This window comes from Xiphophorus couchianus, chromosome 11 (genome assembly GCF_001444195.1).
Source record: "Xiphophorus couchianus chromosome 11, X_couchianus-1.0, whole genome shotgun sequence".
Taxonomy (NCBI): Eukaryota; Metazoa; Chordata; class Actinopteri; order Cyprinodontiformes; family Poeciliidae; genus Xiphophorus; species Xiphophorus couchianus.
The window spans coordinates 25,674,194-25,688,609 of record NC_040238.1 but is presented as its reverse complement, the minus strand read 5'-3'; the positions used below and the strand labels follow the sequence as shown (position 1 = coordinate 25,688,609).

The 14,416-nt window shown below is 37.5% G+C and overlaps 1 protein-coding gene across 7 annotated transcripts in view; it reads left to right on the top strand.

The window, feature by feature from the left end:
• The first annotated feature begins 1,804 nt into the window (after positions 1 to 1,804).
• Positions 1,805 to 14,416, top strand: part of LOC114152588 (voltage-dependent T-type calcium channel subunit alpha-1H-like) — a 35,077-nt gene continuing 22,465 nt past the window's right edge. For 3 of the 7 annotated variants that reach the window (XR_003597161.1, XM_028030516.1, XM_028030510.1), the window contains exons 1-12: positions 1,805 to 1,935; positions 5,080 to 5,134; positions 6,207 to 6,379; positions 6,563 to 6,656; positions 6,752 to 6,876; positions 7,024 to 7,112; positions 8,070 to 8,229; positions 9,312 to 9,606; positions 10,587 to 10,679; positions 11,930 to 12,087; positions 13,617 to 13,671; positions 13,767 to 13,892. Coding sequence is in view for 6 of the 7 variants with exons in the window: in XM_028030516.1 (XP_027886317.1) it covers positions 6,234 to 6,379; positions 6,563 to 6,656; positions 6,752 to 6,876; positions 7,024 to 7,112; positions 8,070 to 8,229; positions 9,312 to 9,606; positions 10,587 to 10,679; positions 11,930 to 12,087; positions 13,617 to 13,671; positions 13,767 to 13,892 (1,341 nt within the window). In the remaining variant the exon portion in view is untranslated. Of the gene's footprint in view, positions 1,936 to 4,551; positions 4,608 to 4,911; positions 4,960 to 5,079; positions 5,135 to 6,206; positions 6,380 to 6,562; positions 6,657 to 6,751; positions 6,877 to 7,023; positions 7,113 to 8,069; positions 8,230 to 9,311; positions 9,607 to 10,586; positions 10,680 to 11,929; positions 12,088 to 13,616; positions 13,672 to 13,766; positions 13,893 to 14,416 lie in introns of those variants that run through there. The other 4 variants (XM_028030513.1, XM_028030511.1, XM_028030514.1 and 1 more) reach the window with 4 other exon arrangements.

The window sequence follows — 14,416 nt, the reverse complement described above, 5'->3', positions numbered from 1 at the left end:
CTTAACTAGAACTGGAAAATATGACTTAGAGAAATATAGTTGAGGTGTAATGGAGGAACATTTACATCATGGAGCACAATCTCTAAGAGTAAAAGAAGAAAACAGAGGGTTTGTATGAAATAAGAATAACTTAAACGGCTTTAGGACAGTCATGTTGTACACAGACCCTGGTTTCTCATTTGTTATTAGGCTGACTTCCCACTGTTTGCTATTAGAGGATTCCTAAAATATAATATAGAAACCCTGGTGCTCATTTTAATCCCTGCTGTGAACATGGCATCTAAAGTGTGGCTTGAAAAGTTCATTTTTACTTTAGATTGATGGCTAGAACCTCCCCTTCCCCTTGATAAACATGAAGCCATTTCTTCCATACAGGCTGAACACATCAGTTCTTTAATGAATGTCATCATGGCAACAGCTTCAGCTATCAGCGCTAATAATATTCACACCTTATAAAGCTGCTGATTTCTTCTTACGCTCAGCTGTCTCTGTTGGCTGTCAGCGGAAAGCGGCCCTGCATAATCACTGCTAATAAATTAAGCCCAATAGAACTGTCACATCTCATTTGGACTCATTTGCACATGATTGTGTTTGTTTATGTTCAGTCTGGTAGAAGAAGAAAAAAAGCAGAAGCTTTGACTGGCAAATGGCTGGAATTAATGAATTTCACTGCTGCCCCTCCTCGGCATCCTCCCCCCTCGCTTGCAAGAGAAATCAAACTCCTTTGCCAGAAACTCGACATGATGAGCGATCCTGAGTTGAACACAGCTGTCAGGCGTCTGCAGACGTTCTGCTTTGATATGCTCTATGTGTGTTTTGGAGTTGATGACTCCCTGGGATAAAAAGGAGACAGCTGCCAGGAGAAAATGATCAGGGCAAAGATGATGACAGACATCAGACTGAATAGTGGAGGACCGTGTGAGCTCCAAACGGTACTCCCTTTCATTGAAGGTCCAAGCCCGCTGAACCTGTAACCAACATCGAATTTAGATAGCTTATATAGCAACACCTGGAAGTCCTATTGACATTTATTTGAGGCATTTTAGATTTTTATTACATTTCTGAGTGTATGTCAGTATCATGAACCTTGCTAAAAAAAGGTTAGTAATTTTTCTTTGTAAAAAAAAAATCCATTTACTCTAGAAAGATGATAAAGCACATATTATTCTGCAAATAGACATAGTGAAGAGAGGATACTTAGGAGATGTTATGTGATTGATGTTAACAATTTTTAATTGAGAAAGGATTTGATACATGGATGTGGAAATAACAGGATAATATTACACATATGGCACTTTCAGAACATTTTAATAAATAAATAAACACCATTTAAGCTAGGGATACTAAAATACAATAAATTGACACCACAGGTAGATATTAACATTTGAACATATTTTTGGTAATTTATTGATAAATTATCTTATCAATAAAAACTGTTTTTTGTAACTTCAACATCACATACGTTTTTTTTTGTTTTCTTTTCTTTTGTTTTTTTTTTTTTTTACAATTAGGTCATGTTGAAAGAGGGCTTGAAGAGTTGCGAAACAACTGAGGACGTGGAGACAGAGGCACGTCAGGTATAAGAATCGGTTCATATACCTGGGGCAGCCAGAACAATTTATTTAGCTAAATTGCTATGGTTGGTTAATATCATTGTTGATAGGCACGGACAAACCTGCAGACACACACTTTAAAAAATGACAAAAATATTATAAAAGAGACAATTGGGGCATCGAGGTTAAAAGGTATAGGTGCTCAAACCCCCCTTCACGCGCCTGCTCTGCTGTGCATGGAAATTACCATGACAACTACAGACTTAACTGGCTTGATTTCTATTATGTGTTTATTTTTTAATACTCGCAGGAACTTTGAGATAGTTCATTCTGTCCACAATTTAAGGGCCTGTACGACCAAATAATCATCTCCTCCTGTCTGGTAAGTGTAAAGCTAATTAAACCGGAGATTTAATATGAAAATGTATCTTAAATCAGTTAATGCTAGTTTGTGCGGCACCGTGTATGCAGTCTGTTGCGGTTACTCCGGCTCGCCTCCTTACATTTGAGTTTTCCTACTTTAATTTTGTTTTTGAACGTAACCGTGAAGCTCCCTTTCTAACATATTGGTGGAAAGAAATAGCTGTATTTCTTTCACTCGACAACTTGGTCGCATTGTTTACAGCATAGATCAGCTGGTTGCGCGAAAGCCGCATGCTGTCGAGGTCCACAGAAATTCCCGGAGAGATCTGGAGAAGACACACCAGGGAGGAAAGAAACAGCACAAGGGAATAGACACAATGGAGACTTAAAGATAAGAGGAGATAAAACCAGTTTCTCCCCTCTGTTACTATGGGCAACGTAAGGTCGCTCGTTAACAAGATGGACTTAACGGAGGTCAGAGCCGAGAGTATAGTTTGTTGTGCTTTTCGGAGACGTGGCTGCCCGAGGATATTCCTGACGATAATGTTTCCATTATGGGCCAGCAGACGGTTCGGGCCTACAGGGACTGGACTGAGAGCGGGAAGCGGGAAGGGGATGGCGGCTTGCCGTTCTAGTGAACAACCGTTGGCGTAATCCCGTTCATACTGCCATCAAGGAGCGAATCTGTTTCCCGGACATTGAACTTTGCGTTGTTGGTTTACCTCCATCACTTTTACAAAGCTCTCCCCCTTAGGCAGATCCTATTGATCTGCTCTATATAGTGGAATTTATTGGAAACTAGGATGCTTGGTCTTCTGGTTCTGTTCTGCTCTGCAGCCCCAGAACCAAAACCAAACTCAGAGAAGCAGAATGTAGCTATTAAAGCACCTCAAATCTGGAACAAAATTCCAGAAAACGGCAAAAAAGCTGAAATACTGAGTCCCTTTAAACCGAGTCTTAAAACCCACCTATTTAGAAATTCCTTTGAGAAGCAGTAACTGGAAAATTGATCAATACGTTTGATGATGGCATTAGATGAAATGTAATACTTACTTCTTGTTTTATAATTGATATGATGTTTTTATGATGTAAAGCACTTTGAACTGCCTTGTTGTTGAAATGTGCTACCAATAAACTTGACTTGAGTTGGAGAAAAAATGCTCTGAACCACAAGGTGAAGGATATTCACTTCAAAGTTTTACTCTACACTCATCCAGCAAAAAAGGCATTAGAATAACTTAAGCTTGTAATTGATTACTCTTCTTTTTGTGAATCCCATGTTGAAACAACTGCGCATTTATTTTTTCAATATCAATACAGTAAGGTATTCATTCTCAATGAGTAGAAAACGGCCAAGATTGCAACAGGGATGAGGTGAGAACAATACAGAGGTGCTTGAAGGTGAAGATCAGAAGAACTAATTGTTCTGGTGGAAATTCCACCTTCACACCTCATCCGTCGCTCTTCTACTCAGTGCCCCTCCCCCAAGCACGCAGCTGGTCACCTCTTGCTAGGAGACACCTGGTGAGGCTGCACTCTGGCTAAGATGCAGGCCTTGGGTGTGATCCCAAGGTTGCTCAAAGCCTGTGCCACTCAGCTCTGTGGAGTACTCCCTCTTCAGTACGAGCCTGAACCTACAGAGGGACCCAATGATGTGGAAAACATGCCTTCCAGTGCGGAAGATGTCATGTCCCTGTGCCTCCAAGGACCAGAGCTACGGCCTCTGGTCAAACCACACTGGGAACTCTGGTAGTTTGCCTACCAGCCCAAGCTTGGAGTTGAAGATGCCATCATCTTTCTGCTCAACCATGTATACACCAATCAGTGAGCATTGTGAGAATTATGTTTTTCTTTCTCCAAAACATTCAACACCATCCATTTGGCTCTACTGGGCGAGAAGCTGTCGGGGATGCAGGTTTATTCCCCCGCCTTGTGTCTTGGATTGTGGACAGGCTGACCACAGATTGAGCGTCGTAAAGCATGGAGGAGGTTGTGTGGAGGGAAGAGGAGTGTAGGAAAGAGCTGTGAGGGAGGGAGACTACTGAGCTGCCTCAGAGGAGGAGGTTGGGTATGGGATAGAAGTGAAGGAAGGGGGCCAAAGTGGCAGAGTAACTGCAGGCATTCCTCCACCTGCCTGCAATGAGGAATGCTAAGTGAGGAAGATGCACTGAGGGAGAACAAGATTTAGTGACAATGGAGGACGTAGTAGAATAGCTAAAACTATTAAAAAGGCTAATTATTGGCTCTGAGTACCAGTGGGTGTTTCATTTGTGTGATTTTAGGAGTCATAGGTTTGAATAACTTTTTTTTTATTGTATTTTATTGAAAATGTAAAACTTTTCTTCAGTTGCAGTAGCTTCTTTATACTTCTTGAATTTTCAGGACTGTTAAAATGTACCTGGCTTTCACAGAATGTCCACGTTTCCTTATGTATCGTAGATCGGATTGTGTCCCCGGGGATGGTTCTGAAAAACACACGTTGTTGTAGACAATGCGTGTTTATTGACTGTGTAAAAACAATATTTGAAAACATAACAGAATGTTTAAGATATCATATATGACATGGACATTGCCATGGCAACAACAGACTTAACTGGCCTGATTTCAATTGTTTGTTTTTAAATTAGTTGAATTAGTTGATTTTGTCCAGACTTTCAGTGTGGGACCAAAGAAGCCCCCTTTTCTTGTCTGGTAAGCGTAAACAAAATCAAAACAAGAGTTTTAATTTGAAAATGTATAAGTTAAATAGTACATTGACTATTAAGGTTTGTTATTGGGTGAGAGTACAAGTGGATATTTTATTTTTTATAATTTTAGGATTTATAAGTCTGAATAACATTTTTATTGTATTTCATTATAATTTCCTTTTAAAAAGGAGTTTTCTTTAGTTGTAATAATTTGTTCATATGTGTCAGGACTTTTGAACTTGATCCATATATGATTTTTAAAAAAATACCCCGTTTTGTCCACTAAGCAAAAGTCTTTTGTATTTTAGATTGGATTTGTCTTGAAGATGGTTCTAAAAACAAAATAGTGGCGACAAGTGTGTATTTTCTTTGTTATAAAAAATTGTTAAAATATCACACATTGTGCAAATATGGTAATTACCACGACAACAACAGGCTTAACTGACCTGATTTCTACTGTTTGTTTTTAAATGCAGAAACTAACTGAGATAGCTGTGTTCAAACTTTCAGAGAATCCTCTCTTCTTGTCTGGTAAGTGTAAAGATAAACAGGGATTTAAAATGTACCTGTCAGCCAGTTAATGCTAATTTATAATCTGTCATGTTAAAAACAAATGGGTAATTTATGCATATTCTAACATATTATCAATTACTCCTATCACAAATATCTTACAGTAAAATTACTTCAAGTCTTTAGACAAAGCATTGATATTTTTAAGGAATACAAATAATTCCAAAATGAAGCAAACTATGCTAGTTTTATATGCTGAATTGTGCATGTAGTTGTGAGGGACTGGGCCGGTCAGCCATGAGGACACAGTAGTAGATTTTCAAAGAACATGGGTTTTATTCCCCAAAATAACAAAATTCAAACAATTATTACAGGGCCTTTAGAAGAAGGTGTGGGAACAATCATCTCTTCTTGAATGTAAGCTAAACAAAGAAGAATTCATAGTTTTCAAGAGAAACAGGTTTAGGTCAAATCCTATTTACATCATGGGAGAAGAAGCTGAGGTGGTTGCAGAATATAAATACTTCTATGTTCGCCTGGGCGACAGACTGGACTGGAGATGCAACAGTGAAGCTGTCTATAAGAAGGAACAGAGCAGACTGTGCCTCTTGAGGAAACCAAGATCCTTTAAGGTTTGCAGCAAGATGCTGCAGTTTTTCTACAAGTCTGTTGTTGAAAGTGCCATCTTTTCTGCTGTCATCTGTTGGGGCAGCAGCATCAAAATCAGGGACCTGAAAAGGCTCAATAGCTTGATAAAGAAGGCTAGTTCTGTTCTGGGGACGGCTGGAACATTTGGAGATAATAATGCAAATAAGGATATTACACCACGTAAAGAAATTCATGGACAACCCTGACCATCCTCTTCACAAGACTGTCTTCAGAAAACAAAGTGTCTTCAGTCAGAGGCTTCTTCAAATTAACTGTAATACAGACCATTACAAGACTTATGACAGTCGTGACCATCACAACACTTTGCAGAATTTTAATTAATGAGTTACAACAACATATAATTTGGGATCAACAAAGTATTTTTGAATTTGAATGTAAACATAAGGTTAACAGTACGTGTATCTCTATTTTTACTGCAACACAGGGACAAGCTCAGCTGCTGTACGTCACTATGACTGAGACCAATGACCAACTGATGACCCAGTATGATGCAACAGTCATCACACCATTACCAGAAAACGGGGAGCCCAGATCGACCATGGATGAGTCAAATGACTCAGCCTTCCAGCGGTTCTGCACTAAGTTTCTCTTTAGCCAATATCCTTTGATAATTACTTCAAGTGATATTTGTATCAAATAACAAGTGTTGTTTAATTTAACCTATCTAGCACTACTCTCCATTGTTTTAGACTTATCAGGTTACAAAAGTTGTAGGTTGTAAGTCTCAACCTCCGTTGCAATTGAATAATTTTATTAGGTTTTGTCCTTAACTTCACACACTTGGCCAGGCTATATTTCTTTTTTGGTCATAGCGATTGGCTGTATTGTTCATGGAACTTACCTTCCTTGCACAGATGAACATCTCCTTCAAAAGGTGAGAGTTAGATCTGAACTCATTTAGTCACTTGTAACCAAGAACTGTAGTCATTGTCTGCCAGTAATGCATGAATTTCACTTGTTTCCAATCAGATTTCATCACGCACGATGCTTGGCTACTTCTGTGTGGAGCTGATAATCAGACTGAAGGCCCTGGGCCTCCAGGAATTCCTGACATACAACTGGCACATATTCGACTTCTTTGTTATTTGTGTAGAGTTAGTAACCTTATAAGACTCAGGTCAATTTTGTGTCGCAATGCTAACCATGTCTGAAACAAAGTAAATGAAATATAAAGTGTTGTTGACGGAACATCAAAATCCTCCATAATGTATATTTTTTTGTATTTGCTAATTTCTTCTCAGGGTTGTGGACTTAGTTTTTGAACTTTGTGATATACACCTATCACTCTCCTATTCAGTTTCCCCATTGCGACTGTTGTGCAGAATTGAAGGTAATCTTGACGGTCACTTGGACATTTACTACAGTCTGCACACTTTACTGCCTGGATGCAAAACAGTACTGGTCAGCATTCCTACGCCGTATGGATGGATGAATAGATGGACTTTATTTAATATTTTCCTGGAATTCATCCATCTGTCAGATTTCACATTTAAAGTCTCACCATAGCAGAGCTATATTTACATGGAAATTTTGCATGAAATACGTCTGCCAGTTATTTTTATTAGATTGTAGTAAATAAATACATCAACTTTAAAGTGAGATAAAATCCCAGGAATTTGTGCAATGCCAGTCTATCAATTAAAAATTGCTTTCAGTGGTCAATTCACATCTTAAAGGGGCAGCATTAAGTAAAATCAACTTTTTTTAGCTTTACATCAAAAACCTTGTCCTGATTCTTTCATGCATGTTTGAGAAATCCTTTAATCTCTTGTGGCAAACATTCAGCTGTGCAAAACACCTGAGTGGACCTAGCACCACCTTCGAGCTTCCAAGCTTCTGCCACACAGAGAAGCCCTCCCCTGTGACTTCCCCACTCAGCTCCTTCAGCAGCAATTACCAAACACCTGGTGAAACTGCGAGTCTGCTGAGCTCATTATACGAGCTACTTCTCAGTGAAGCCTTAGTAAAAACATTAAGGGATTAACAGTGGAGCAGTGTTGAGGCTTCGTAAAAAGTGTCGAAAAGAGCAGGGCTTTCTTAAAAAGAAAAAGGCCCAATTTCAGGTTACAATGTCAAATTAGGTCATATTTGACTTATACAGGATTTTTATAACAACTGAAGGTTACATATGAATGTGATCTAAGATGATGCTACGTAGATGAAAAACACATATTGGTGCCCCTTTAAAGCTGAACATAGAACCATAGATATCTATGGCGACACAAAAAAAACCCTGAGTGAGACAAAAAAAATCCTGAAGCTTATCCAGTTGTCTTTACCTCTGCAGAGATGCGCAAGTTGGTGACCATGCTCCTAGGGCTCCTGCCCATGCTGGCAAATGTAATCATACTCTATGTGCTCGTCATATACATCTTTGCCATTGTGGGAGTCCAGCTGTGGGCGGGGGACCTGCTTAACCGCTGCTTTTTGCCAGATGAGATGCTTGCGTAAGACACCTTCCAAAAGTTTTTTCCTTCTTCTCTTCTGCCTTCCTTAAACTCTTTGGGAATATTCAGTCAGTGAGATCATTCACCAGTTTAAAACTTTTATATTTGTCCCTGAAGTTTCACATATCGTCAGCAGAGCTAAATGAAGGTTCTTCATAGGACCAATAGAGTATCAATCCAGTATATAAAAGAGAGGAAAGAATAATTATTATAATATGTCGTAATGTGAATTAAACAACAAATAATACTATTAAATGAAAGGCAAAAACCTACATTTAAATTGTGAAAACTGTGCATTAAAGCTAGGGTTTAAACAGTTGGATTAATTGTGATAAATCAATTACCAAAATAATTCTCAACTAATTTAGTAATCGATTAATCATTAACTTTAGTATACAGATTGTAAAACATCCCAATTGCTGAAAGAACAGCTCCCTCAGAGCTGTTATTAAACCAAAACTGTACAAAGACTATCTATAAAAGAACATATACAACCAAGGACATGTCAAGTGTCATAGTTTTAACTTTAAGGTTCAAATTCTGAAAAAAATAAATAAATAAAATTTCTAAAACTGTATTGATATTAGGTCAAGAAGAAAGGACTCAGCTTCACGCATGTTGATCTCAGAAATATTTTTGTCAGCTGTAGTTGGAACAAATGATCATATTCCCACTAAAAGAATGATATGTTAATGCATTTTAGGCAGTATAATCTTTATTTTCTTATTTAAAAATGGAACTGTAATATAATATAACCTCTGTTTAAGAGGTTGAATGAAAAATCTGCAGCGTGTACCAATTTTTAACAATCTGATTACTTGATTAATTGCCCGATAATTGATGGAATAATCGATTGATACAAAAGATGTTAGCTGCAACCCCATAAAATAGTTGCATCTTTACTAGACCCCAATATCTTGCTGGTTAATCTTTCATTACCACACCAATCATTTTGAACTCTCAAGGTTAATAGCCTCTGCCACTGAGAAATAATTACTTTTCAATGGACAACAAAGCCATACTTCAGAAATATGATTCTTTTTTTAATAATTTGAATCTTTCATGTGCTTCTATTAACACAGAATGTACAGCAACTTAACTCCGAGCTACGCGTCCGTCCCTGGCGAAAGATCTCCCTTCATCTGTAGCCTTGAAGATGGCATGCGGGTCTGTGAAGACATACCTCCCAAGCGTGAAGGCAGTCTCATCTGTACATTACCCGCTCCCCATCTGGATCCACTTGCTTCGACCCGTAATGGTAGTGAATGTGTTAACTGGAATGCATACTACAACATATGTCGTTCTAGTGGACAAAACCCAAACTTGAACTCTATAAATTTTGACAACATCGGCTACTCCTGGATTGCCGTTTTCCAGGTGAGTTCCAGATTTTTCTCTATTTGTCACTCTGTCACTTTCTCCATATACACTACATTGTCAAAAGTATTTAATTTTCTGAATTCACACACATATCAACCTGAGTGACGACCCTTTCTCAATCTGTAGACGTCAAAATGCTGTCTGCCAACCCCCTGCAGGTTTAACAGCTTCAGCACCTCCAGGGATTAGGGGTTTGTTTGTTGTAATATTTGACTATTGTTCCAGGAGTCTATTTATGAGGTCAGAGACTGATTTTGGAAGAGAACAGCGTTTTACTCAGGCCAGTCAACCTCTTACACACTAAATTTAGTCCTCCATGTCTTTATTGACCTTGCGTTGTATTCAGGTCGTATTGAAACTAGAGGCTTCATCCGCAGACCTTTCCTGAAGATTTGGAAGCATCAAATTCAGCAAAATATCTTGGTGTGCTGAAGCACTCTGCATAAGGTTGACACTGTGGTCTGGTTCCACAGACAGCATCCAATCATTGTCCAAGGACAGAGTTCACTGAGCTCCTGATAGTGATACATTCTCTTACAAATGTTTGTAGAAGCAGTCTCAATGTCTAGGTGCTGGTTTCTGAATTTAATGATTTGGATGGGTGAGTGAATACTTTAAGCAATGTAGAGTGTATACCATAAGCCAAATTAGAAAACAGGACTTTGGTACTTGTAACTTTTTGCTTTTTAATGTCTAGCTCAGAGTGGACTACTTCAAGATTTGCATTTCTCTGCAGACATGCAAGGTTTAAATTGTAATTACTGTAAACTTTACAAAAGGATGATCTGAACTTTACAACTATCTAATCTATCCTGTCTTGTGACTGGACTTCTATGTGTTCATTCAATTTTTTTTATAACTCTGACCCACGAGATCTTAGTTTCATTCCGTCTTACCAGAGAGTCAATTCACATTTCAGATTGTTGTTTTTTTACTACATTTTTCCCTGTATTTTTTCTGTGTCTTTTTCTCTTCAGTCTGTCACGCTGGAAGGCTGGTCTGACATAATGTACTATGTGATGGACGCAAAATCCTGGTGGAGTTTTGTGTATTTCATCGTCCTCACAATTGTAAGTTTCTGTCTGCATCAGCTGGTAATCTATGGATTTTTTTTTTAGTCCCAAAAAAGCTTCAGGGCAAAAGGTTGTAGAGAAAATGGACGTTTCGTATGCAGTGCTCAACAACTGAGATTTCCCCATCTGTAAATGATTTAAGTCGTTTTTTGTAGATGGTAGGGTTTGTTTGTTTTTTTTGCACTACCTCACATTAGTATTGCAATAAGTTTTGTGTTCCATTGCAATAAATAAGCAAATACACCCTATTTTGTATACAGTCAGTACTAACAAATGTTAATTTAAAACGGCACACATGTACACCTTTAAAGAGCGTGCATATACATTCTTAACTCTTTGGTTAAAACGAATGTGTTAACTGTGTGTTCATAGGACTGCACAGGACAACAGGCATTACTAACTATTCAGATAAACACAAAAAAGACACAATCAAAACTGTCAGATGGCTTTATTACCCCATGAAAATAATTCAAAAATAAGTTGAATAATTAGGATGTATTTTTCTTTCTTTCCCCCATACATACATCTAAAAGCTTTTCAAAACCTTGTATTGTAGCAGGAGTACTTTCACTATTTAAGATGCTGCATGAACAGACCAGTAAATACATTATTGCAAGAGAACGCAAAACGCATTGCAAGGGAACGCAGGGGTATTGCGTGGAAATGCAATACTTTTACAAGGAAATGCAGACTTGTTTTGCTAGGGGATGCATTACTTTTGTGAAGTTTTTTTTTTTAACCTTAATGTCATCAATCATTTAAACTTTGCCATCAGAAGTTCAAATGTATGTGTACCACAACTAAAAGCGATGGTTGCTATTAGCTACCAATTTTTTTCTGAAGATTTCTTTTGTTTAAAAAAAGGGATTTTCTCTCCACCCCACACCTAAACATACTGTCAGCATAATCTTGCTCAAGATGGCAACTGCTACAAAGTTATTGATTCAATGCAATCAGCTGGGCTTCAATCTTTAGCTTAGCATTATAAACTGAATTTCACTGTATTTTAATGCTACAATCAAGTTGGACTGTGCAATGATTTAATCTGCAAACATGATTGAAGTGGATTTATTTTTACAATATATTTGTACATCACATAATAATGGTTCTGTTTGTCTTTTGTAGTACATTTTTCACAGTACAATTACTGTGGATTGGCCCTCACAAGAGCAAACTGAATTGAACGGCACAGTTAATGTCTCATACAAGCTACAACCTAATTATTTGTTGTTTATGTCTTGATCCAGCTCGCCTCCTACGTCATAATGAACACATGTGCCGTTGTTATTGCCACCCACTACTCAGATGCCATGAAACATGAACCTGGAAGGAAGTTTCCTGGTACTGTGAGCTTCCGTGAAGTTTGGAATTCTATAAAGGCGAGGGTTTCAAAACTCATCTCAAGGTTAGAGTTACATGAGTGGTTATATAAATATTTCTTTAATTGTAACAAACATCAAGGATGTGTTTTAAGGGCCAAAAGTCTACAACCACCTGAAAAACTCAGACAAAAACTTAGGACTTATCATCTTGGAAATACAATAATTTGTAAATAATTGAATAAAGGTCATGCATTGCAATCCATAACTATGAGTTATGGAATAAGGAAGTAAATAAATAAATAATCTAATAAATAATGATTGTCATTTAAACTCAAAATTTGCTATAATATGAATTAATATTTTTCAAATAAAACAGAATTTGTTCAGTATTTATTTAATAGTTTATTGGTTCCTGTCAAAAACCTATACATAGTTTTCATATTTAACAACATATGAAAACATACTGTCAGCATAATCTTGCTCAAGATGGCAACTGCTACAAAGTTATTGATTCAATGCAATCAGCTGGGCTTCAATCTTTAGCTTAGCATTATAAACTGAATTTCACTGTATTTGACTGCTACAATCACATAATAATGGTTCTGTCACACTTCATATGTGACAACATATGAAAACTGATGTAGCGACATCAGTTACAAAGTCCATGAACTTTGTAACTGACAGCCATCTTGGCAGGCAGTTGCTATGGAGTTGCTATGATAAGAATAAACAAGCCACAAGCTTAGAACTAACTCTCAGACCATTCAACTCATCAGACCAGCTTACAAGCAATATAAAGGACATTACAACTACTTGAATACTATACTCATCTCAGATAATAAGATGAATATCATTGATATTTACTATAGTACTGATGTAGCAAAATTAGCTTAGCTCTATTAGCACTAATCAGTCCGATTTTGCACAACTGCACTGTGGCACACTTGCTGTACATATATTTACATCTACTACTCAGTGGTAGATGTTATTGTGTCTTGTCTCTATGCTGTAACTGCGAAGTAATTTCCCTGCTGGGATGAATAAAGTACTTCTATTCTATTCTATTCTATTCTTTATTTGCAAGCTAAGATGGGCATGTATTCTATGTGGACGTTACTACTAGGGGTGCACAGATTTATCCGCCAACTGATTTATAGCCACAGATTTCCTTAATTTTGGAAGATCAGTGGTCGGCCGATGCTTACAGCGGGTAGGAGAAGTATTCAGACCCCTTTCATTTTTTTCACTCTGTGATTTACTGCAGCCATTTGCTAAAATCAAAAAGGTTTATTTTGTTTCTCATTAATGTGCACTCAGCTACATAACATAAGGCTTTCGTGAGGTTTTTCCATGCATCTTAAAATCTCGTTTTGATCTGACGTTTTATATATTGTTCTTTAGGATAGAAATGCACCACGAAGCTATGATATAAACAGGAACTTTACATAAGTAGGAAAGAAAGAAAAAAATACATCCAAACTATTTGGACTATTCAAATTAAATTAAACTAGTTTTTGTAAAAGATTAATTTCAGGAGCACTTCAGCTTGAAAACAGCACTTCTTGGTTCTTGGGGAATTCATGTTGCCCTCATTGTTCCCTTTAATTGTTAGAGTGAGTGACATATGGGGCTCCAATCATCACCACTTAGAGGAATCATCACCACTGGTAAGAGCACAAACAAATTCCCACCCACAAAGTTTTTAAAATTTTTTTATATACTACTAACCGGGGCTTCCCTACCTGACTCTATTTTTCACCAGGGCCGGTGCTGGCTGCCTATCCGTAGGAAGCTAGAGGCGCTTGTGACAGGGAACGTCTTCAACAGGTTTATCACAATTGCTATTTTGCTCAACATCCTAACCATGGCCATCGAGCACCATGACCAGGTAAAATGTTTGCATTTGTAAGTGTTTTGAAATGTTTTTGGCAACATATACAGAGAAGATGTTTTAATACGAATTGTGATTCTGAGTCAATTTTCTTGGTTGCTTTATTATTTTGAAAAGGAGTATTTTAAGCTCTGTCTCTCACATGTCTTCAAAGGAGTTTCAAGCTGCCTTGTTTCTCCACTAGGGATGCACCAATTCTCTTTTTTCACTTCCGGTACTGATATAGATATCTGAGATTTCGTACCGGCTGACACTGATCTGATACAAAAAACACATCCCTGAATTGACTTAAAAAGTTGTGTTTTTTAAATATAGATTTAGATGTAAATGTACTGAATTACAAATTTATTTGATAACTCTGCACCGGTGCAGCACATTTAAATATACCAATTGCTTCACAAGCTTGGTCAGACATGTAAAAACAACATAACTTTAATTTGTTCAGTCAATGGAATTAGGAGTACAACAGCCACTAATAAACTAATAAACTGACAAAAATAATAGGTCGACTATCTTGGTTA